The 25,200-nt window shown below is 32.4% G+C and overlaps 1 protein-coding gene across 5 annotated transcripts in view; it reads left to right on the plus strand.

Moving 5' to 3' along the window:
• The window catches only part of LOC145242175 (uncharacterized), a 203,648-nt gene extending 192,396 nt beyond the window's left edge, over positions 1-11,252 (plus strand). For all 5 annotated transcript variants that reach the window (XM_080105166.1, XM_080105164.1, XM_080105167.1 and 2 more), the window contains one exon: positions 2,769-11,252. In XM_080105166.1, the coding sequence (XP_079961292.1) occupies positions 2,769-4,892 (2,124 nt within the window). In that variant the 3' untranslated portion in view covers positions 4,893-11,252. The remainder of the gene's footprint in view (positions 1-2,768) is intronic.
• Positions 11,253-25,200: the final 13,948 nt, after the last annotated feature.

Here is a 25,200-nt window from a genome sequence, read left to right on the forward strand (position 1 = left end):
TAAATAAACAAATAAATAAATAGACAAATAAATAAATAGACAAATAAATAAATAGACAAATAAATAAATAGACAAATAAATAAATAGACAAATAAATAAACAAATAAATAAATAAACAAATAAATAAATAAACAAATAAATAAATATAAGTCAAGGGTGTCTGGTTATTATACTAAAGCTAAGTTTATGCTTTATTACTAGAGCTAGGACAACAGCATATTCTTTTTATTGTTTTTACTCTCGAGTGTGTATCCATTGATATCTTATATGCTTTTATATAGAGTGATGTGGTTTTCGGTTTATTAACTGTGTCTGATATATACTCGAGAGTCAAAACAATGAAAAGAATATGCTGTTGTCATAGCCCTAATTATTACCCATGCTACTTTTGGTAGAACTAGAAGAATAATCAATATTTCAACATCAAATGTATTTTTTCAGAGATATTTATAGTTAGTCATAAAGATTGTTGTTGTCTTTCAAATACTAAACCTACTGTCCGGTTTATATTTACAACATTGATGTCTCAGTTTTCAGTATCGTGTGAAAATCTATAAGGATACAACCACAGTTTTATTTATTACTACCATTGCCATCCGGCATTGCGCAGTCATAAAATGTGCTTAAATAGGATATTTTAATTTAAGCTTATTTCATATTTATTATTATTATAGTCAATTCTCTATTGATCATTATATTGTACCCATATGTAGTAGTGATTTCAAGTTTCAAAAAGAAATATGACTTGGGTGTTATCAGCTAGAATCGAAACCAAAACATTTAGCTATCAGATAAGTAGTATATTTAATCACTTATGTATTAGTTATGACATTCAATCTGACAATTTTTTAATATATATATATATATACACATACAGTTGGGCCAAATGTTTTTATTACCATTTTTTTTTTATCATAAATTCGATTTGGCAGTGGAAACATGTGTAACTAAGCAGACAAAAAACGGTAATATATGTATGTATTGTGTGTGAATATATATATGTGTGTGTATGTATATATATATATTATATAAAATGGGTTAATAAATTCCAACGAAAGAAAGATGCATATTTAAATAAGGGAGTAGTCACCAACAATGTGAAAGCCAGTCCCCCCTCCCCACACACACACACACACATTAGTAACGACCTCGGACCACAGCCGCCTTCTTAAGGAAGCAAATAACCCCAAAATACTATAAAACAATATACACATTCCCAAACCAATAAAAGCAAACGCACACACACGCGCACACACACACACACACACACACACACACACACCCTACCCTAAAGGAAAAGAAAAACACATTAGCAGAAAGAGATAGCGACTGACTACAGCAAGGTCAAAATCTCCCTGGACAAACCAAATAAAAAAGCAATAAAAATTCAGCATACCAATGTATAATAAACACTTACAAGCCTCCACCCCTTGGAAAAACTTCAAACTATGAAAATCGCCATTTTTACACATTTGAAAATAATTTCTGACGAGGACGCATCACAGACCGTCTGAAACGCGCGTAAACGATTTCAATGACTTAAAAACATTATTACAATGATCCAAACATAATTCTCAATGAAAAACCAAGACACGGAATAATAAAATAATGTTAAAAAATACACATTGTTGGTGACTACTCCCTTATTTAAATATATATATATATATATATAAAATTACAATAAGTTTACCAAGGTAATCAAAATGGTAAACTTAAAATATATTATAAATATTAAAGAATTAATATTTACAAGTAAAGTAATCTCAACCAGATGTAAAAGCTCAATAAAACCGAAAAGGAAATAGAGCTTATAATATGAACAAATGATTAATAAAATATGTTAAAAGACATCTTGAAAAAGAGTTAAAAACATATTTAATTTTAAAAAGGAAGCACAAGATAAGTGGATAGTCCTTAATCCGCGGAGTTTCGAAGAAATACTCTCCTTCTCATTAGAGGGCAGGAATTAGCAAAATGCGGGATCGGATTTTGCATGTAAAAGTATTTAATGAAACTGCAAGTAAGTCACAGATCTTACTTGGTTAAAAAAAAAAAAGGGTGAGGTAAGGGGAATAGGAGGTAAAAGAAAAATGATAAAAAGATTTCACATGAATGGATAGTCCGGTGAAGGGTAAAAAATCCAAGAAAGGTAAAATCCAAACACGGTCGAATTAAAAATTTCCAATCCAACAGATAAGTTCCAAATGGTCCAAAATGATCCAAAAGGCAGAATTCCTTGGAAAAAATCACAAATGATATATATATCACAATCACAAATATATATATATATATATATATATATATATATACACACACTTCAGAATAATGAAATGCAACTGGTATGCAAATTAACCTTTCCAAATCATAAAATTTAAATACCTAAATTATGATGTGTGTGTGTGTATATATAAGATTCAAGCAAGCAAGGATGCCTGGATGGTCCATAGGTTTATAATTAAGATTCCATCAAATCTTTTTACCGACCCACATTTTTCTATATAGTATAAATAAATGAGATAAACTATCTTATAAAATCAAGTAAATATTTAAAAGTAATTTTACTATCAAATAATTTTGTATTTACAAAACATTTTTTGGGGGTTAAAAAAAAAAATTCAAAGAAAAATAATTTTGTATTTAAAAACATTTTTTTTTTTTTTTTTTTTTTTTTGTGTTAAAAAGAAAAATTCAAAGAAAAATAATTTGTGGTCAATGGATTAAACTGCTGCTGATGATAAATTTTAATGACTTTTTTCTTTTTTTAACAGGATGAAACTGATTCTACCGTTACATTCAATAAAGAATCTGATGATGATGAAGAAGATTATGAAACCACTGATGATGATGATGATGATACTGTGACAATGAGTCCTGCAAAGAAGATTCAAGAAATCCTGGCTTTCAAGCAACCGTCATCACAATCGTCCTCAAATTCTCAACCAAGCAGCCCTGTACCAAATATGGATAAAAGCTTTGAAGAAGTAAAGCCTCCACTTCCTTCAGTCGACCCTAGTGCTCAAAGTGTAGCTGCTGGTCTAGCAAGAAAAACTGCCATCAAGCGGCCCAATTCAATCCCACCTGCACCCCCTAAACGTCTAGATATTCCAGCGGAGCATCCACCGTTACCAGCAATGCCTCCTCTACCATCAAAAATTAACTCTCAAATTCCTCTACCTCCACTTCCTTCCCCTCCCAATTCTAAAAGGCAGTCAGTCTCTAGTGTTCCCCAATCAGGCAAAACGTCTGCTATAGTTCATCCACGACCGACCTCGCCTCCACCACCTCCAAATAGGCCACATCCAAGCAGGCCGCTGCCAGTGGCCTCTGCTGAACCTGTTAAAGAAATTAATAACGGTAGTGGTGGAGACCTTGCCACCGAGTTGCAGTCACGACTTGCCAAATTGAAAGCGAACTTTGATTCAGATTCGAGTCAGAGTAACCAAAAACCACAATTGCTTACAACAAAAGAAAAGCCAGGTGTTAAAACTAAGGGTTTTGCTGGTAACAATCCAAAGGTCATAGAGACAAAAGACTTTAAAAAACCACGACCTCTGCCTCTTATTCCTCCAGTTCAAAGGTCAGATGATAACCAAAAGGGTCACCCAGTTGTTCTTCCGGCTTCTAATAATAATTCTCTCCCTCCGTCTGAGAAAACTGACACCCAACAGATCTCTTCATCCTCTCCAAATACCTGTGCTGTCCCCAAGAGTTTACCGATGGCTTCCAATTGCCGTGGGCTTGCTCTTCTTCAACGCCAGAAAGAGAAGTTCATGAAGGAAAATGAAGAATCTGAATCTGGTTGTAAAGCCAGCAACAAAAATCTAGAGTCAGAACCGAAAGTTTCAAATCTGCGTAATAACTTTGAGTCTTCAGCTTCAAGTACAACTCAGCTGGATTCAAAACCGGCCCAACCGGCGAAAGTTCCTCTGAAACCAATCCATAAAGTGAAACCCACTACCATCCCTGTAAAACCAAAGGTGAGTCCTAGTAAACCCAAACTTGGAACGGTGATCAACGCTAATAGAAATGATTCAACCACTACTATCGCAAATAAAGGCAATAAATTCGGAGGCAGCAACCAAGCCTCACCAACCAAGTTCTCGGCAACAAAAGTTGAACAATCAAAGTCAAAACAAACCCAAGAACAGATTATCCCTTCTCCAACAAATCTGACCCCAATGCATATAAAATCTGACCCTGATTCTAATCTTAATAATAATTCCATGGTGGATTCGTCTTCTGTGAAAAGACCAACTCAGAAATCCTCAAAATCTACCGACAGGTTATATAAAGCAAGCAGCGTCTACATTGCTGAAAGTGAAGGTGAGGTCAGCTTTGAAAAGGGGGTTAACGTGGATGTGATAGAGAAGCATGAGTCTGGTTGGTGGCTGGTCCAAGTTGGGAACGAAGAAGGCTGGGCTCCTTCAAATCACATAGTCGAGGTGAAACCGCCCCCGCCGAGCAAACCCCTCCCACCAAACAAACCACTACCTAAATTGCCTTCAAATTTGTCTACTGATGATTCCAATAGGACGGCGCATCCTGTGATTCATAACACCAATCAGAAAGATTTTTCGTCTTCGAGTGAATGCAATTCTCCCAGCCACAGTGAAAAGAATAGCAGGAACCATACTTTGAACAACAATAATACGGACAAAGAAGTTATCGCTGTTGGAGATGAGTCTCTCTCTGACGATGCCAGTTTGGATGGATGTTTGTTTATGGCAGTTTCAGATTTTAGTGCATTCGAAGACTCTGAAATTAGCTTTGAACAGGGAATGCATTTGAAAGTGCTCGATTCATCGGATACCGACTGGTGGCATGTAATGTTGCAATCGGGAGAAGATGGTTGGGCTCCGGCCAGTTGTATTGCTCCTTTACAAGATGTATAAAACTAACAAACTTACATGAGGATAAAAACAACAAAAAACAATCAATACAACAATAAAACTTTCCACACACACCAAACAAGAAAAATCCCACCTATACAAAAGAAGAAAAAAATCAGCTATTTAGAAATAAAGTTTGAGGAGAGTAAATTTATAAAACCTTTTTTTTTTTTTTTTTTTTTTTTTTTTTTTTAATATATAAAAAGGAAAAGTAGTTCGCTTGAAGCATTGCTGGTAAACAAATGTATGTAAGTGTATAAGAAAGCTGTTAGCAATGTAGAATACTGGGGTGTCAAAGTGACATGATATATGAGCAAACACAGGCGAATGAAGGTCTTACACAAAAATTTGTAATCTTAATATCTATTTTTTTTTTTTTTTTTTTTTTTCAAAATAATTCACATATATAAATTGATAAATGTGGGGTTACTGTTTAATATGACCACGATGGTAAAATGTCTTTGATAATTTTGAGAATATACTTCTCGTTTTCAAAAAGAAAAACCAAAGAATGCTGGCATTCTTTGGTTTGTTCGTTTGTCTGTTTTTGTTCATACATCATGTCACTTCAACAGCCCTGCCTTCGGGACAAGATCAAAGTGTAGTATCTGTTCCGGCAGATACTGCAAGCAAAGACCATATGTGGGGGTGACCCCACATATAAGACCTTGGTCAATGTAGGGGCAACCCTTCATACCAATTGTCACTATCCAGCTCCCCTACTCCCCGGGGAGTTGGTCCCCATTTCCCCTTCACTCCTCACATTAAAAATCGGCCTTGTGCCTAATTTGCTCAGTGGGGGAGCAAATAGATACTTCAAAGTGTAGTATCTGTTCTTCAGATGCTGCACTTCAATTTCTTGTTCCCTGTCAGTAGAGGAGAAATCCTTCACGACTGAGACAATTTTTATTTTTGTTCCTTTTCTCCACATTAAAAAACGACCCTGGTGTCTAACTCTGTCCCGTGGGGAAGCATTGTAAATAGGAACACCCCTATATTTTACATTGCTAATAGCCTTCTTATACACTTACATTTTTTTTGGGGGGGGGGGGGATTAATAAAACAATTGTTTTCAAAATTTATTTTACTATTTATAATTACTAGTGGTACCCGTGGAAATTCCACAGTTCTATCCATCTATATTGTTGCTGTGCTTATAGGAGAGGAGGAGGAGGTGTCTATCTCTAAAACTTTTGTAGGAATTTGTGACTTATTTCCATTCTATGGAAGATTGATGCGATTATCCTACCATCTTTGTTCAAACCGAAATACATTCATCTAGATTTTCTTGCTAATGTAATTTTGGAACACATCTACTGATAGGGCTATCTCGAAAGTCCTTGTAGGAGTTTGGAATATATTTCTATTCTATGGACGTCTGGCACAAATGCAGACCTTGCAATACCATCTTGGAACTGAACAGCTACTACACTTTGATTCTATTCTGAAGGCTAAGAAAGTGTATTTTAGTTTGGAGTTCCAGGTTGGTCAAAATCAAAAAAAAAAATTTAATTTGTATTTCATCTTTGGTGATGGAGTGATGATATAGATATGAACATAAAATTGCCTTAGACGATTGCTTCATGACATCTCATAGGAAATAATGTCAGCCAATTTGGCATCCTCCATGAAATATTGTTCCATGATTTTTTTTTTTTTTTTTCATTTCAAATCTAATAAAAATATTTGTAAACTGATGTATTTTTTTGTAAAATAAAATATTTATAAGGATCGTAATAGATTGTGTGGGATTCTTTTTTTCGTTTCAAATCTGATAAGAATATTTGTAAACAGATTTATTTATTTTTTTTTTTAAATAAAATATTTATAAGGATCGTAATAGATTGTGTGGGATTTTTATTTTTTTCATTTCAAATCTAATAAGAATATTGTAAACTGATGTATTTTTTTTTAAATAAAATATTTATAAGGATCGTAATAGATTGTGTGGGATTCTTTTTATTTTTTTCATTTCAAATCTGATAAGAATATTTGTAAACTGATGTATTTTTTTTTTTAAATAAAATATTTATAAGGATCATAATAGATTGTGTGGGATTTTTTTTTTTCGTTTCAAATCTGATAAGAATATTTGTAAACAGATTTATTTTTTTTTTTTAAATAAAATATTTATAAGGATCGTAATAGATTGTGTGGGATTTTTTTTTTCGTTTCAAATCTGATAAGAATATTTGTAAACAGATTTATTTATTTTTTTTTAATAAAATATTTATAAGGATCGTAATAGATTGTGTGGGATTTTTTTTATTTTTTTCATTTCAAATCTAATAAGAATATTTGTAAACAGATTTATTTATTTTTTTTAAATAAAATATTTATAAGGATCGTAATAGATTGTGTGGGATTTTTTTTAGATTGATTAAAAGGAACATAATTCGTCATTAAAAAATATTTGAAAAAAAAACCTAAATAAACATTTATTTAAAAAAAAAAATATTTTGGAAAATAAGTTTAAATAATGATACTTATTCATGAAAAGAAACGGTTTACTAATTATATTTAAAAGCAATATTTGCTATAAAAAATTAAGCAAAAATGAAATGATACAAACAATAAACTGGAACATAATTGGGTGAAATTTTTAGCTGGAGACAACAAATTGGCTGACACCGTCTTATTTCCCTATGACATGTCACGGAGCTATGACTCAAGCAGGTTAATATGCATGTTTATTGGTTATTAATTCTTATACAGATGTTAATGAATTGAAAAGTTTGTTCCAGATATATATTAAGCATTCCCGCTTGTGCTGGCCTCTGAAAGAAATGTTTAACCTGAAACCATATCTGATATCAAACACTTGCCTCACGTCGCCAAACATTAAAACAAAAAATACATCTATTTTCAAACTGACTTTTTTTTACTATTAGAAACAAAAAAATTATTTATAATTCACAATGATGCAAGTTCTTTGTGTTTTAGTGGAAGTCCACTTTTCTTAAATCCATAAAAAGAAGATTTCAGTTTAAATTTCTAGAAACTTCCATGGATGTCAACTTTCCACCTCTCTATCAAATTCCGCTTTTGTTTTTGGTTTTTATTAAGAAAAGGCTGATTTTTTTTTTTCTTCTTGTATAACAGTTCTCTCTAAAAACTAAAAATGTTAATTTTGCTGTGAACATTAAGACTTCGAGCAGTTTATGACAGGGTTAGGAGAGTTAGATGGCTTTTGTTTCATCAAAGAATGACTTCCGGTCTCCTTCCCTGTACACCATGCACATTCTGTCATTTTCTTAATTTTCACTTGAAACTAATAGGAATTGCTTAGAGTTGTTTTTTTTTTCTTTTCTGTGCTTCCCTATCTCCACACATCTTTCTAACTCTATATATCTATCTAGCCATCTCTCTCTCTCTCTCCATATATATATATATATATATATATATATATATATATATATATATGTGTGTGTGTATTTTTCTCTATATCTCGCTCTGTCTCTCTCTTTCCCTCCCCCTCTCTGTATACATATATATCCTGTGGCCTGTGCAATGCATATTAAATACAATAAAAAATTGCAGGTTCAATACGGCTGGCTTTATGTGCTTGATCAGTTATTATTCAGTTACAGAATTATCTTCACCAAACAAAACAGTAAACAAATTAAAACATTTGTGAATCATTTTAAACCAGACCTGGTTAAGATATTGAAACTTTATATTGATTGAATAAAAGAGTGGGGGGGGCGTACTAGCTGTACCTACTCAGCATAACCCAAAATTCATTGTCATTTTAGTTTTTTTTTTTTTTTTTTTTTTTTTTTTTTAAATAATGTTGAAGTCATGTAAAGATGAAAAAAAAAAATTCCAAATGCCATGACCTTTGAATAAAGTAGGAGTTATTTCTCTTTATTTATTTATTTTTTTTTTTTTTAGCCTTTTTATGTCATGGCTTTAAATTGTCTTTATCGTAATAATTGTCTTTGCCAGAATAATTATTTTAGAAAAGAAACTGATGCGAATTACACTTTTATTAGTGCAAAGAGCAGATTGCAAGGATAAAAGAAAGCGGAAAAAGACCACTAATCAAAATCAAATGTCACTATTTAAGTCTAACGTTTAAAAAACATAAGATAACTTATACATCATCACATTGATACACCGGTTATTTCTAGATCACCCAAGTTAAGTGACGTTGAGCTGGTTAGTACTATGCAGGTATATTGGGTATACAAGGCGCTGTATGTCATACCTAGCTATGGACTATAGCTAAACCAACCTGCTGTGCCTAGCATAGCGGCTATAACAGAACTGATAAGGTGGATGAAAACCAGCAAACGAAGGGTCCTCCTCCAGGAGTGATTGAAAAACCATGATATATAAACGATATAGAGCTGGTTAGGCGCACCTAAAATTTATATACATTGTATCTACTTCTTTAACCTATAAAAAGGGGTATTTTTCTGCTTTATTAAATCTTTTGCATGAAAAAGAATCTCTTGAAATATTTCGCCGTTTTATTTTTTTTTTTTAATCAAAACTTCGTTTCAAACGCATTTTCATATATTTGTTTGTGTGCAGATATCTGAATGTATATAATTTAAACCTATATGCAAAAGAATGCCATATATACTTGTGTATAAGTCAATCTTGTGTATAAGACGATGTGCATTTTAAGACAAAAAAAATTGCATCATTTTAGGTATTATCTATGTATAAGTCGACTTTATTTACCTATGTATAAGTCGAGTGTACATTCTAAACAAGTTAAATGATCCATCTCATGGCTCTTTCTTGCACAGATAATTTCCTTTTTTGTGTTTTTTTTTTGTTTTTTTTTTTTTTATTGTAAGAAATATTACAAATTGTTTCTCTGCATCCACGAGCGATAATACGTGCATTTATGCAAGGGTGGTCTACTCGATTTTTATATTGAGAACCAACCCACTGCACATTTACATGCAATAAACACAAATGTTACAAATCAGAATTTATTGGCTTCTGTTTAGAAACTTTGGCCACCTCCTGATTGGATTTTCTGACATGATAATGATTCTACGTATACCATTAAATCTACAAGGAAATTGTTTGCTGAAAATAACGGTGATGTCTTGCAATAGCCAAGTCAGATTTGAATCCTATTGAGAATTTATATTGACATATGAAAATTCAAATTGAGAAAAGAACACCAACAAATATCAAGACTTTGAAGATGATATGCCAAGAAAGAATGGGACAAAATACATCTGAATGTGTGCAAATCAGTGAGATATGATTACCTGAATTGACTGATAAAAAATATTTTCAAAATATTAAATAGATCTGCACAACAAACTTTTTCTAACCACTATTTTTATAATGTAAAAAATAAAAATGGTTTTAAAAGCAAATGATGACAAATATGGATAGAAGAACAACTTATGTTTATAGGAATTTGATGTTTCATTATGAAAGTTTAAGTTGAGCTTTCCCAAATGTTTTGAACCGCAACTTTATTTTATCTCTCTACGCTTCCTTACTATCTATATCCACATTTTTTACGCCTTTTTGTGATTATCTACGTTGCTCTATGAACATCTCTGTGCTTTTCTCTCTCTCTCTCCTTCTACGTTTCTTTGTGTTTCTCTTTCTCTCTCTCTTCTACATTTCTTTATTTCTGCGTTTCTCTCTCTCTCTCTCTACGTTTCTTTCTACGTTTCTCTCTCCTACGTTTCTTTGTGTTTCTCTCTCTCTCTCTCTCTCTGCGTTTCTCTCTCTCTCTCTCTGCGTTTCTCTCTCTCTCTCTCTGCGTCTCTCTCTCTCTCTCTGCGTTTCTCTCTCTCTCTCTCTCTGCGTTTCTCTCTCTCTCTACCTTCTTTCTCTCTCCCTCTCTCTCGACGTTTCTCTCTCTCTCTCTCGACATCCATATGTACCTCTATTTATGTCGCCTCCATTTTAGTAAAAAAAAAAAAAAAAGTGAATTCTATTTCTCTCCAATTTGCAAGAAAACACAAATGTGATAAAAATATCTTCAACCTGACATGTCATTGCCTTATGAAAAACCTAAACTTTCACACATTTATTCTTACCTTGTTTGTTCATTAGCACAACCATCTCACACACACAAAAATAATCTCTGTTTTTCTTTTATTTTATTTAAATTTCAAAATTGCACATTTTTTTTTTTAGTTTTTGCTTGCAAAAATTGATTAACCAGCCAACTAATAATGACTGTAAATTTCAAACAGAAAAACTCAATAACATGTTGGATTCCTTGGGCATTTACAGAAGGTCAAATCTTTAATATTTGATGGGAATGTTTCTCGTTTTAATGCTCAAATGATTCTTTTTAAGACTTGAAAAAAATATATTTTCGTTTTTTATGACAAAAATGTAAAATAGTGTAATAAAGACTTTTTGCACATTTTTGTTTGTTTTACTTTCTCTACATGTCTTTTTATCTACATGTCTTTTTATCCATAAAAGTGAGAATGTGTGTGTGGATACTTCTCAACCTATATACTCAACGAATTTTTTATCTACAGACGTGAAATTTGGTATATAGGGCGTTCAGAAACGTAGAAACTTTTTAATCAGTTTTCATTTTAAAAAAAATTGGTACATGCAGATCATCGGATTTTTATATATTTGCAACTGTTTCGCGAATGCACATACGTGAATCATTCACGTTCAAGGTTCCTTATGTTAAAAAACACTTTAAAGATCATGCCAAGCTGACTTAATCGTTATCCTACTGGACTTGCTGTCTTTAGGTTCCAGCTCAAGTATTTTTTTTTTTCTACAAGAAGTGAACTGTTTAGAAAAAACGTAATGCTCGCATGCACATGTCTCGATTTCTTTCCGTGTTTTATTTTATTTTTTTTATTTTTTTTTTTTTGTTTACACTTCATTTTTGTGAAAGAAATTAAATGTTATGTTTAATACATACAGTATTTCTGTTTATAATAAATGAGAAATATGAATTAATTAAAATATAATTATGTATATTTTATGACCGGGCAAGGCCGGGAGGCCTGCTAGTATTTATATTCTGGTCTCCATCCACATATATATCTATCTATATATATCTATATCTATATATATATATATACGAGCAAACAGTCAATAAAACACTTTGAAAAAGAGTTAAAAACATATTTAATCTGAAAAGGAAACACTTGATAAATGGGTAGTCCTTAATCCACAGTTTCGAAGAAATACTTTCTTTTACATCAGAGGGTAGGAATTAGCAAAATGCGGGATCGGATTTTGCATGCAAAAGTATTTGATGAAACAACAAGTAAGTCAAAGATCTTACTTGATAGCAAAAGTGGAGCAGAGGGAATATGGTGAAGAAAAAAGTGATTACACATGAATGTATAGTCTGGAGGATAAATAATCCAGTGACGGTAAAATCCAAATATATAACTTCAAGAAAGTTAATTGAATTTCCATTCGCACAAGTAAAATATATGGTGCACCGGTTCTTGTCAGATCACTGAAGTTAAGCAGCATTGAACCTGATGTGTACCAGATGGGTGACCATTTGGGAATTCTAGGCACTGTATGTGCTCTCTGCTTATGTTAGCATTCAGCATTGTTTCCAGTCGTCCTAAACTTCCACCTTTTTAATTTTTATTTTAAATATTATGCTAAGGTTATGCCGATACTGATTTGTTGTGATTATCTTGAAAAATAAATGGATATATGAAGATAAAAACAAATATCTTTTTTGTTTGTCAATTTTTCTTCATATATCACACCAATACAACAGCTGGTTCCTTGCATTGCTATAGCCTTATGTTCCTCCATATTTATTTATTTATTTATTTATTTTAAAGAAAAAAATTGTGGCTGTTTGTGCATTTCCAAATTTTGTCTGGACATACAGACAGACATTTGCCCTTTATATAATAGATTAATGTTTGGTGGCATTCATTTGTAATTTTTTTTTTTATGCAATAGTTTTTTGGGGTTTTTTTTTGTTTTTAATTTTAGCAGTAATTTATCAAGGTGATTTAATCAATTAAAAAAAAAAAATACCAAAACCTTTAAAATATGTTCATTAATATTCAAGGGAGATAATTTTAATGAAAACAGTTTTTAAAATTACACTAGATTTATATGAAGGATATGTAAGCTATACATCTAAAAAAAATAAATAAATAAAAAAATAAATACTTTATATAAGAATTTTATGTGAATGGAATTCTACTATGGAGAGTAGACAATGCATTGTTGGCAGCTCCCTTAATTTGTCTCTTGGTCCTCCTTTAGACTGAGTGATTTTTCTGACAAAGGGAGAAAAAAAGCTGTACTCTAGGTCGGTAGTATTTTTGTGTGAACAGTTACCTGAGATGTCGGAAATTTTCTGTTCTATTTCGATCCTTGTAACCATGTCACTAATAAGGGTGCTGGAGGTAAACGTTTTTCTGAGCTGACATTATCCGTCTAATAGTCAGGGACCTGAACCTTGAAGAAACCACTAAGGAGGCTATCCTATCAGCAGGAGCAAAGTATTTGGACTGCTGTATTGCCATTTGGGGAATGGATTCTGGATCATGCAGTAGCTTCTGGTAGGGCTTCTTGATGCCAGATTAGTGAGTAATTGTTACTGTTTTACCTTATGTGCTACAAAAAATATTTTTCTTTTTTTTTTCCTTGATTTTCCCTCTCTGCCTTGCTCTAACTAAGTCTGTCGACCCATTCCACAAATCCTAAAAGTTTCCATAATTCCACAAAGTTTTCAGAAAGGATACACAATTAAACCTAGAACTCCAACTTCCAACATAGACCCCCCCCACTACCATGTCTCCTCTAAATCAGGGGTCTGTTCCAACCTTCCAGAGGTTGAAATCCAATTACAGGAGACCAAACGATCTATTCTTTTTAAGCAAAACTGGCATTGGACAGACTATTTCCCTAGATGAGTTCGTAATGAAAAGATATTCTAATTTAACATCCAAACCTGACCCCCAAGATCGGCATGGCATGAAATATGTGCCTACATTAAAGATGGCTTTCTGTGTAGTAGGGATATCTCAAGAGAAGACCCTAAATTGCCCTATATGTGCTTTTGGATTGCACTTGCTCAGATCACTGCATTTATATTTGCGTTCTATCACTTCCATAACAGGGAAGTTACTATCTTTAAGAGCATATCTGAGAAAATTGACCACATCCTGTCTGCCCATCCTTCAGCTAACATTCAGGTCTGCGGTGACTTCAATGTTCATAATGTAGTCCACTTAAACAAGACAGATAAGGGAAGCTTTTGTCATGATTTCTGCATTGCTTATGACCTAACAGATTGTTCATGAACCCACCTGTGTGCTCGACACTGATGGTCAGTATGCAAATCTCTTAGACCCTTTTCTCACAACTTTCCCTGAGCTATGTTGATCTTCTGTTATGACCCCACTGGGATCTTCTGACCACCCGGTTGTCTCAGTTAAGATAAGAACAATGTAATAAGTCCTCCGACATACCTCTTCATCGTACTGTATATCGATACTCTATGACTGACTGGGATAGCTTTCATACGTTTATGTGAGATCTACCTCTACATTCCATGTTTTAAAAGAACTTGTCGTCCATAGTATCAAACCTGACAGAATGGTTAATTGTAGGTATAAACTGCTTCATACCCTCCGAAAAATTCCAGCAAAAACCTAGCAGCCAGCCGTGGTTCTCTCCAGAATGTGCTGCTGCCATTGTGCACAGAAATCACTATTTCCATGGCTTCCAATGTAATAGATGTACTTAGACTAAAACCGCCTTCAGGACTGCCAGCAACCACTGTAAAGGAGTAATAAAGAACACATGAGAGTTGTATGCTCAGTCTAACAAGTCCAAAGTAGCTGAGCAGCGGCTTGGTTCCAACCAATTTTGGCAAATAACAGGATCCTGAATAAAAATGTGTGCTCTATCCCAAACATCGTTAATGGACCTGAGGTAATCTTGGCAGCATCGAACAAAGCCAAACTTTTTTGTAACTAATTCTACCCTATGCGATCAGGGCTGCTAACCTCCCCTATTTCCTCCTATGTCTGAAAACATGCTATGCGACATACAAATATCTGTGCATGGTGTTGCCAAGCTAATCAAAAACCTTGATTCCAATAAAGCAACTGGCCCTGACAGCATTCCTATTATAATGCTCAAAAAGCTTCAACCTGAACTGGCTCCCATACTTATAACGTTGTTTAAGCATTGTCTTAAGGAGAATTGCTTCCCAACACCTTGGAAAACTCATCAGTATGTCCCTTCCTGATCTACATAAATGGTCTCTCAAATCACATCCTAAGATCATTTGTAGACATTTATGCTGATGACACTACCATCTATGGCAATACTTCAAAGACTGTAAAGTTCTCTCTGATTCTCTTGATCACGTGGTGCAATGGGGAAAGAGGTGGCTGGTTAATTTAAAGCATCTAAAACCAAGCTTCTATCTTTCCATCATCAATGCTCTGATCCTCATCTGGCATCAATCAAAATGAATGGCTCTCGACTTTGAGAGACTCCATGTTTTGACAAAAGGTTTGACCTTTACTCCTGATCTGAGATGGAGCACTTACATCAAATCCATTTCCAAGGCTGCTGGAAAAATGATGGGAATCGTTCTACCGCTCCAGTAGATATCTCACTGCTGATGCAATTCTCTACCTGTATAAGAGCCAAGTACGTCCAAGGATGGAGTATTGTTGCCACATCTGGGCAGGAACAGCTAGAAACACTTATCCTACCTTGACAGAGTTCAAAATCGACTTCGTAGCCTAATAGGGGATGCCCTTTTCTCTTCTCTGCAACCTCTTTCCCACAGAAGAGACATTATGAGCCTGTCTCTGCTTTATCATTATTTTCATGGCAGGTGCTCGTCTGAGCTCCAATCTATGATCTCCCTTGGCCTGACTTTCACGAAAAACACACGTCTAGCTGAAACCACTATCAATACTTTCCCCCATTCTTTAGCCATGCTTAAACCTAAACATAGATTCCATGAACAAAGTTTCTTTCTTAGAACTGCACAACTGTGGAACTCTGTTTTATTTTCCTGCTTTCCAACTGACTACAATATGGTTATCTTAAAGTCCAACATAAACAAATTCTTGATGACCCATCCCCTTAGGTAATTCAATTTACCAAATTTCCACTACTAACGATTACCCCTTGACCATTGTACACTTATTAACTCTTATCCTCAAATGGCTTCTGAGCCTTGATAAGTGGTGACTCCTTTGTAAAAATAAATAAATAAATAAATAAATAAAATTTTAAAAAATTTAGAGCGGAGTCGGGGGGAAAACTGGTTGGCACCAGACTTAATTTTTGTATGTTGCCATTTGCTGTTTTATTAAAGTTTTGTTATGATTATAAGGGCATTTTATTTGCCCGTAAGCAACAGAATAACTTATTGCAACCCAATCATAGTCATAAAGAAGTTGCCACAATCAATAAGGATTTTATCGTTTTCTCTTTTTTTACCTTGACCTGTTGAAACCATCATACTCTAACTCCAATGATGTCTGTTAAAAAATTCAGATATTAAAGTTAGATTACACACTATTGGGTGACAGTAGATAAATAGTTAACGACACAAACTGGGTGTGCGAAGTTCGAATCCAGTTTGTTTCACAGAAACATTTTTATCAAAACCATATGTGACCTTGTGTCTAACCTCCTAGAGAGGAGATGCCTAAAATAACTGCAGCATCACAGCAATGTTTCTTGCTTGTTAATTAATAGATAAATGTTAAAATGGAAAAAGAAAATTTTGTAATGCAGCTTTCAAAAGAAAATAATTCACAAAGATAGGAAATCTAATTAGTCCTCGCGCGAAAACGCAGGACACAAAATGTTTTAAATAATAATAATAGAATAACAATAACAAAGTCTTTCGCTAGCGAGGACTACTATTGAGCGTAACCAGTTATACACTCCTTTTGAAATTTTCATCTCTATTTTTTTCGTTATCAACTGAATATTTTTGATGAGACCTATATGAAATATGTTCCTTATTAAATTGTAAAGATTTTCTATTCTGAAAGAAGTTTTAAAAAAATTAATCTAAAAAAGTTATTTTAAAGTTTTTGTTAAAAAAAAATCAGATTTTCTTATTATTCAGACATGTATGACAAAGAGAGAGTTGCAAAAAAGAGTTGTGGAGTGAGGAGAATTACAAACTGAAACAGAAAGAATATTCAGACCTGTAATAATACAAAGAGGGGGTTGCAAAAATGAGTTGTGGCGCGAGGAGAAATACAATCTGAAATAGAGAGTAGGAGAGTTTTTATAAATACATACAAAATCACATTCATCTTTTTTTTAATCCAAATTAATAAATTAAATAAAATATAATCTTAAAAAGATAGGATACAAGTTAGAAAAGCATTTCATCCAAGGCATGAAAATTGTTAAACAAAATGTTTTTACTATAGGCTTTAAAAATAAAGGTACAAAATTCAATTTGAAATTTATTTATCTTCAAAGTGCACTTTTATACATTTTACAAAGTAAGGTATTAAATTTGCATACCTTACTTTGTAAAATTTATTAAAGTACACTTTGAAGATAAATAAATTTCAAATTGAATTTTGTACCTTTATTTTTAAAGCCTATAGTAAAAACATTTTGTTTAACAATTTTCATGTCTTGGATGAAATGCTTTTCTAACTTGTACCTTATCTTTTTAAGATTATATTTTAAAACTCTCCTTCTCTCTATTTCAGTTTCTAGGAAATCTAATACATAAAAGGCTATATGTCTGTCTGTCTCCATATTTTCAACTCTATCTCCTCTAAAATTAAGCTGTAGAGTGGCGCTAGGGGCTTCAAATGATTGGATTTTTTACGGACCGTTCTTTTATGAGTTTTTAGCTGGTTAAAATAGTTTTCAAGGGGGTCAAAAATGAATCCAAATTAAAAAAAAAATCGTTAAATATTTTGTACATTCACCTTAGTTCATTTTTAATTTTTGATCAGTTCATATGCATGTGTCACGTTGGTACAGTGGTAACATCACCAGCTTTGAATGTTAGTTTTGCTTGTGGTTTCGATTCTAGCTGATGACACCCAAATACCCTTTTTTTTTTTTTTACTTTTGATAAATAATAATAATAAATAGTAATAAAATCATATGCACTTAGAATGAAATTTAAACCATATGTATAAGAATTATACATATGGTAATCAGAATTATTTTTAATTTTGGATATGAGTGATTATTTGTATTATTTGATATATTCGCATTATTGTTCTCACAAAGTCTCTGCCGATGAAACCTCAGATCTTCTTCAGGTGTATCTTGTCTAACTCTGGAATCTTTGTTGTAGTTTAATATGCTTTAATTTGAATATCCACGAGTTGGCAGTCCTGGGGGGGGGGACATTATAAAGAGACGTGATTAGCATGAAAGAGATGAGACGTGGTGAAAAGAAGTGTGCATGATGACAATATATTTTTTTGTATATTGTTTTTTTATCCTAATTTGACAACAAGCTATTTCGGCCTTATTAGAACTATGGAGTTAAGACTTTGAGATTTGGCTAGTCCGTAAATCCAGTGGCGTGGAATAATGGAATAGTTAGAAGAACTAGAGTTGACTTGTGAGCCGTGTGAAATAACTAAGGTGGAGCGAGTCCTGCCACTATGATTGAAAGGTGCGGCTTGGGAAACACATCAGCAGCTTTCAGAAGAACAATAACTTGATACTGAGAAATACTGTCGTCAAGTTATGGAGAAGAGTAAAACGTGATAAAAAAAAGTCAGCGCTTTTAAATGAAGTACTTGAAATGCGATCCGGTTGGCGTTTATAAAAAAGAATCATTGCATTTAAGTGAGTGCTAGGTGGGTCTAGCCATGTAGTGTGGGCTAGCTGTGTCTGCAGGCCCATTGGCATGGGTTTGTGCGAGATGATCTGTAAGGATCATGTGGGAGGAATATAGTTAGATATGCATTAATTTGCATATCAAAAAATTGGCAGCCCCCCCCCTGGAGGGACATTATGAAGCGATGTGGTTAGCATGAAAAAGGAAACATGGTGAAAAGACATGTTCATGATGGCAATATATTCTTTATGTATTTTTTTTTATTCCTAATTTGAAAACATTTGTGCCAATCCGCAGTACGAGCAACCGTAAGAATACAATTGTGAATTACTTTTACCCGGTCATGGTTGACAGAACAAGAACATGCTGCCCCCATGCATCTGTTTGAAATGCTGTGCAGATTTCTGAGTTTGACAAGATACACTTGGGGAAAGCTGGAGATTACATCGGCCAAAACATTGTGAGACTTGCACTCAAGATGCGAACAGTATTTCGAATAATCCAAATAATTAATTTTTCAGCATTCGACTAAGTTAAGGTGAACAGAAGGAGGAGGTTAGTAAAGACAAAGAAAGTAATAAATTGTTATGAGCATAGTAAACAAAAAGTACACAGTAGTGTTGGGACGATTAATCAGAATTGGAAAAAATTTGTGATTATTTTCCAATGCTAAAAACGATTTTTTAAATTATTTTTTTATTTATTTTTTATTTTTTTTAAATTTTTGTTTAAAGCAAAATCTTCCATTGCTAGTAGTAATAAAAAAAAATGATAAATATTTATTGATTTTAAACTACCAGTAATAATATAAATCGACCACCCCACATGTGTGTTTTTATATTTGAGGAAATATATGCACATTTAACATGTGTTTTAATTGTAATCGACTCTATAGTTAAATATTCAAAGATTTATAAAGAATCAGAATCAATAATTGAATCGCAATTGGGAAAAATATTTGAATCATCCCATTACTAGTACATAGTAATGATTCTTATTCAATCCAAGTCTTCTTAGTTAATAAATAACTGATTTTGTTAAGATCAGATAAATTTGTGATTGTTTTTTTTTGTATTTTTTAATCAGTATTATTCATGTTTTGATGCGACAAAATAATTTGATTGCTTAACTCACATATCAACATACCTTTGTAACGGAATGCATATAGGCACTTGTGAAAATATCAGCAACAGCCAAAGGATAGCTAGCTAACAAAAATATTAGCAGCAGCAGCCGTTAATTCACATATGCAAATTAGCAAGTGTTGGCTTGCTAATTTGCATAGCATGTCACAAGAAAGGGAGAGAAAAATACTCCACATGGTCGAGAGAGAAGCAAGTTGCGTACACCGGGCAAGATGGATATGTGAGTCGAGGGTGAGAAAACGCTGGCGGGAGGACAGATACTTTTAAAAAGCACACGTCTGTGTGTGAAAAGACTTTTGCAAGATAATGAAATGCGTTGTTTTGGAAGAACCACAAATAAATGCATTTCATTTGCATGTGAAAGAAATGCCGAGTCGGATTTTTATTTCTTTCCTGTTTTATGTGTTTGTTCCTTTGTGATGGTACCAGACAGCGTGTGGGTCCGAGAGGTTTGAATTGTAATGACACAATTTAAAAGTAATGGCCATGTTACACCTTTTCTTTAGATAATATATTTTTTGTTGATGGTAACATCTTCTAAAAAAGTGCAATGAACAGTGCTAACTCTATGTAGTTAAATTTGGCAAATGAAAAAATGGTTAAAAACATGAATATCATGAATGGGTCACCAGTTAACAAGTGCTAATTCAACAATGGGAATTTTGGAATGAAAGCAAGGAAACATGAAATAACAAATAAAATATATTTATAAATCAACAATTTTACAGAAATGTAAAATATACTTTGAAAGACCAAAATTTGTTGAAGTTTTAAAGTTTTTGACGAGAGCGTTAGAAATTTCATTTTAACATTCGGTTGTGTGTGTGTGTGTGTGTGTGTGTGTGTGTGTGTGTGTGTGTGTGTGATATTTGAGTTTGTGCAGGCTCGTATGCGTGTCCTTGAGTCTCTTTCTTTTGCAACTTGCCTCCCTCTGCCCAAAAGGCACCAGGTGGGTATTGTTAAGCGACGTTCTTGGATGCCTTCAGATGTGGCATAATGGTGTTGTCTCTCCTTCTCTAACTTTTTTGACTGTTTATAGAAGAGTTTGACTATGCATCGACTTACTATTTTCACATATATGTATTACTTTTGGGAAATTTATAATGACCAGCAGAACTCATGGAAATTTTACATTAGTTGAAAAAATTTTTTAAATGCAATATAAAACAAATAACAACGAATTTAATACAATTTTTTAGCAAATTCTTTTTAACCTTTTAAAGCTAAAAAGAATTGATTTAAAAAAATTAGATTTTCATTGAAAAAAATCAAACACACACAATGTTTTTTTTTTTCTGAATAATTTTTTTTATATAAATTCTGCAGGAACAGATGTCAATTCACCTGCAAATTTTTTTCTTTTAATTTTAAAAAGAAATTATATTTAAAAAACTTACAGTTTCCTTTCAACATGATTTTTTTACTTATAAAATAAAAAAGCCAATATGAAACCGTAAACAGATAGCTATGTTCTTTTTAAAGTTTTAGGAGAGGAAATGGTTTTAATGATTTTTAACTGATAAATAGCGACTATAAAGGGAAGTAATTCGTTTCTCATTAATGTTTGCGATGATGTTTTTTTATGACACTGGACATACGGATAAGTAAATTAATATTTAGATTTTCATTAGTTGCAAAATATTTGGAGTTTGCATTTTTGTGAAAACTTCCTTGCTTTGGGAAGCAAGGAGGGAAGCGACTTGCAACAAAACAGAGACAGAATAACGGTAACCAATTAGAACATTTGTCAAAATCGCTTCTCAGTCTCAGTTCATACCAAGAAAAATATTACTGTTTAACTCCTAATTAATAGTATTAACAGGGGAACAAAATAAGGGGCCTCCACTCCCCTGCCATATCAGAAGATGATATCCTACATTATTTTTTTAACTATTTGTGAACATCCTGAAAGACCTGGTGGAAAAAAGAAAAACAAATTAAAGAACAATTATTTGGAAATTTAGGATGGGGGACCATTTTCGTACATAAACGCAACTGACTACTGTAGCTTTTTAAACCAAATTTTTTTCACACCTAACCCTAAGTCCGAGTGACAAGGTTAGAAAACCATATGTAATCGCCCAAAAAGACAAACCCTTGCTCACTCTCTCTCTCTCTCTCTCACACACACACACACACACACACACACACAAAACACACACACACGCTCACACACAAAATAAATAAATATAAACACCCATGATTATATCCCACAAAATAAAATAAAATGAAATAGTTAACTGCCTTAAAATGTTAACATAGCCTGCAATAAGCAATCTGATATGTCCTAAGGTGGCCTATTAATTCAGACAATCAAAGATAAAGTATTCCATGAAGGAATAAATAAATATATACTGTGGTTTGAATACTGAAAGAGAACTTTATTTACGTATTTATATAGAGACAAATAAAGCATGTTAATGTTCAGGGAGGAAGTCTCTGTTTTTCACAAAGGGTCCCGTGAAAACCGGTGACTCGGTTCCTTATGTAGAATGTTCCAGGTTGGTTACCTATCTCTACATAACAGAATCTTTTTATGTTAAAATTATATGCGAAACTGGTCTATCATTTTAAAGTTTAACTTCCAAGTTTTTCAAAATATTCACACATTATCGCTTAAAAAAAGTAGAATCTCATTGCAGGAGGGGTAGCGGAAGGTGTTAATCTAAAATAATAACTATCTTATTTTAATTTCATTTCTTCAATTTTAGTTGAAAATGGCTAAACTTGAACGCGGTTTGAAAAAACTTGGTGCTGATGGTGGAAATAAATCAAAGATTATTAGGTACTTCCAAACCGTTGTGTAGAACGTCATCATTATACACATCAAGTAGTGACGTCATCATTTCATGTGTTTGAGTCAATTTCTATGGAGGATCATTTATGCAGAAATTTATGAATAAATAAAATGTACAATAAAAATATGGATAAAAAAAAAACAATAATAAGACTTACCTTTTATAAAACAAATAGATTTTTAATAACGAACTACACAGACGATAAAATAAATTTTAACCTGTTCTGTTGATACATGTATCTAAAGATATTGCTACTTACGGGCGTCCGTACTTTTTGGGAAAAAAAGCACAAATTTTGATTATCACCTCTGTCATTTTAAATAAGCAAATCCAAACGAATGTTTGTTTTTTTTTAGTCGATTTTACTTTTGTAATTTTTATTATTTCAAGAGTTATATATATAAAGCTGTTTAAACTTCATATCGCGTAATGTTTGAATTTAATATCATTTAAAGCTTTTCAAAAATAATTATTTTTTAGAATTCTGTTTTTTTTCTGTTTTTTTTTTTTTTTTTTTTTTTTTTTTTTTGTAATTCAAATAATTATATTACCGAGAAAAAAAATCAAGAAAAATTGTTTATTTTATTTTTTCAACATAATAATATTGATTTTATGTCCAATTTTACTTACAACTTTAAGGTAAGTGAAAAAAATAACGGGATTTTATATATATATATACATATATATATATATATATATATATATATATATATATATATATATATATATATATATATATATATATATTTATTTATTATTTGATCTTTTCAGCCTTAAAAAATGTTGACATTTTTATCGACTTACATTTATTATTTTTAGTTTTCATAACATGAAATATGGGGGGGGGGGGTAGAACACCTAAAAAAAAATTTTCCTCTAATATATTTAACGAAATCTACTTTTATTATGTAAGTTTATTTAATAATGAATAAATATCGAAAATTTCAGGAAAATATGACTTTTATTTGATTTTTGCTAGATTTTTAAAACATGGATGTGTCAACGGCTTAAAAAACGTTACTACATAGGAACGTTGTTTTAAAGCGTCGATAATGTACCTATTTACTATGCCTCCCCACGGGACAGAGTTAGACACCAGGGTCGTTTTTTAACGTGGAGAAAAGGTACAAAAATAAAAATTGTCTCAGTCGTAAAGGATTTCTCCTCCACCGAAAGAGAACAAGAAATAGAAGTGCAGCATCTGAAGAACAGATACTACACTTTGATCTTGTCCCGAAGGCCAAGACTTAAACACGATTTTTGTTTCGCATTTTCATTATTTTTTGTATACTGTAAAAAAAAATTTTTTTTAATATTAGCAGTTTAGTTGAAGCTTCTTCTTTTAAATGGTCAAAAAGTTAGGATGATAATATTTAATTAAATTGCAGTTACATCGTGTTACATATAGGGGGGGGGATAAAACTGTGGCGCGCGTTGGAGGTACCTAAAGATTATAATGATTATAAATTTGATTTTCTTCCAGTTAAAGGGAGATAAGTTATGGTAAAAAAAAAAAAAAAAATTTAAATAATGTTCATCGGGAAATTAATTTCCGACAAGTTTGCATGTAGAATTAGTTTTTTTTGTTTTTGTTTTTGTTTTTTGATGATGATGATGAGAAGAAGAAGAAGAAGAAGAAGAAGAAGAACAGCCAGAAATATGTCTTATTTTAGTTTAAAAAATTAAGAAGAAATCTTTTTTATTTCAAAGAAATGAAAACTAATGTTTGTTTATTTTTTGGGGGGGGTATTGTTTATAAAACGAACAATAAAATTATTAGATGTGAACGAATCTAAGATTAAATCCTCCAGGATGTTTTGAATCTCGACTTTTTTTTTTTTTTATTAGATTCGTTTTTGATTAGCCATGCTTGTGTGCAAAACGTCGAATGCGTTAGCTGCAACTTCCAAATCTACACGATTTTCAAATCTTCAAGTCACTGAGAGTAGTTTCCCTTGATTTTCAGCCATTACTGATGAAATGTGCATGAAAAACTTTATGTTTTTAGACTATTTTCAGGCAATTTTACATATTGGTACAAAAATATAAAGCAATTCGGAAGCTTAACTCATTTTTCTAAGGGAATTAACTCTATTTTATTAAAGAGGCTGAAAAGTATTTTTTTTTCTTCGAATTACTTAAATGTTTTGTTTAAGAAAAATTACACACAAACTCTCTTTCTCATCCTACAGTAATAATATCTCTAATCTTTCGTGGCGCACGTTTCCACTACTACTTTAGACACAAACATACATGATTTTTCCCCTCTTTCAACAGGCAGGTCTAATCTTTGATCTACGTCTCCACATAGAAACTCTTTCAACGACCAACCCGTTTCCTTATTCTTATTCTAAAAAAGATAACCAATAAAGTTGCTTTTTAAATGTTAGATTGAGATTTTTTTGTTTTCTTTATTCTACTTTTTAGCAACTCCTGGCGTGATGACGAACATACAACCTTCGTCGACATCTTATTTTACACGTAAAAATTCCATTTTTTTTTTTTTTTTTTTTTTTTGCTTGATTACCAAATTTAAAACCTATTTTCTTTCACAGTATTTTCAAGTTAAATTCAGTTTATAGGATTTTTACTTGATTAAATAA

Source organism: Euprymna scolopes, chromosome 21 (assembly GCF_053919585.1).
Source record: "Euprymna scolopes isolate OS-2025 chromosome 21, ASM5391958v1, whole genome shotgun sequence".
In the NCBI taxonomy this organism is placed as follows: Eukaryota; Metazoa; Mollusca; class Cephalopoda; order Sepiida; family Sepiolidae; genus Euprymna; species Euprymna scolopes.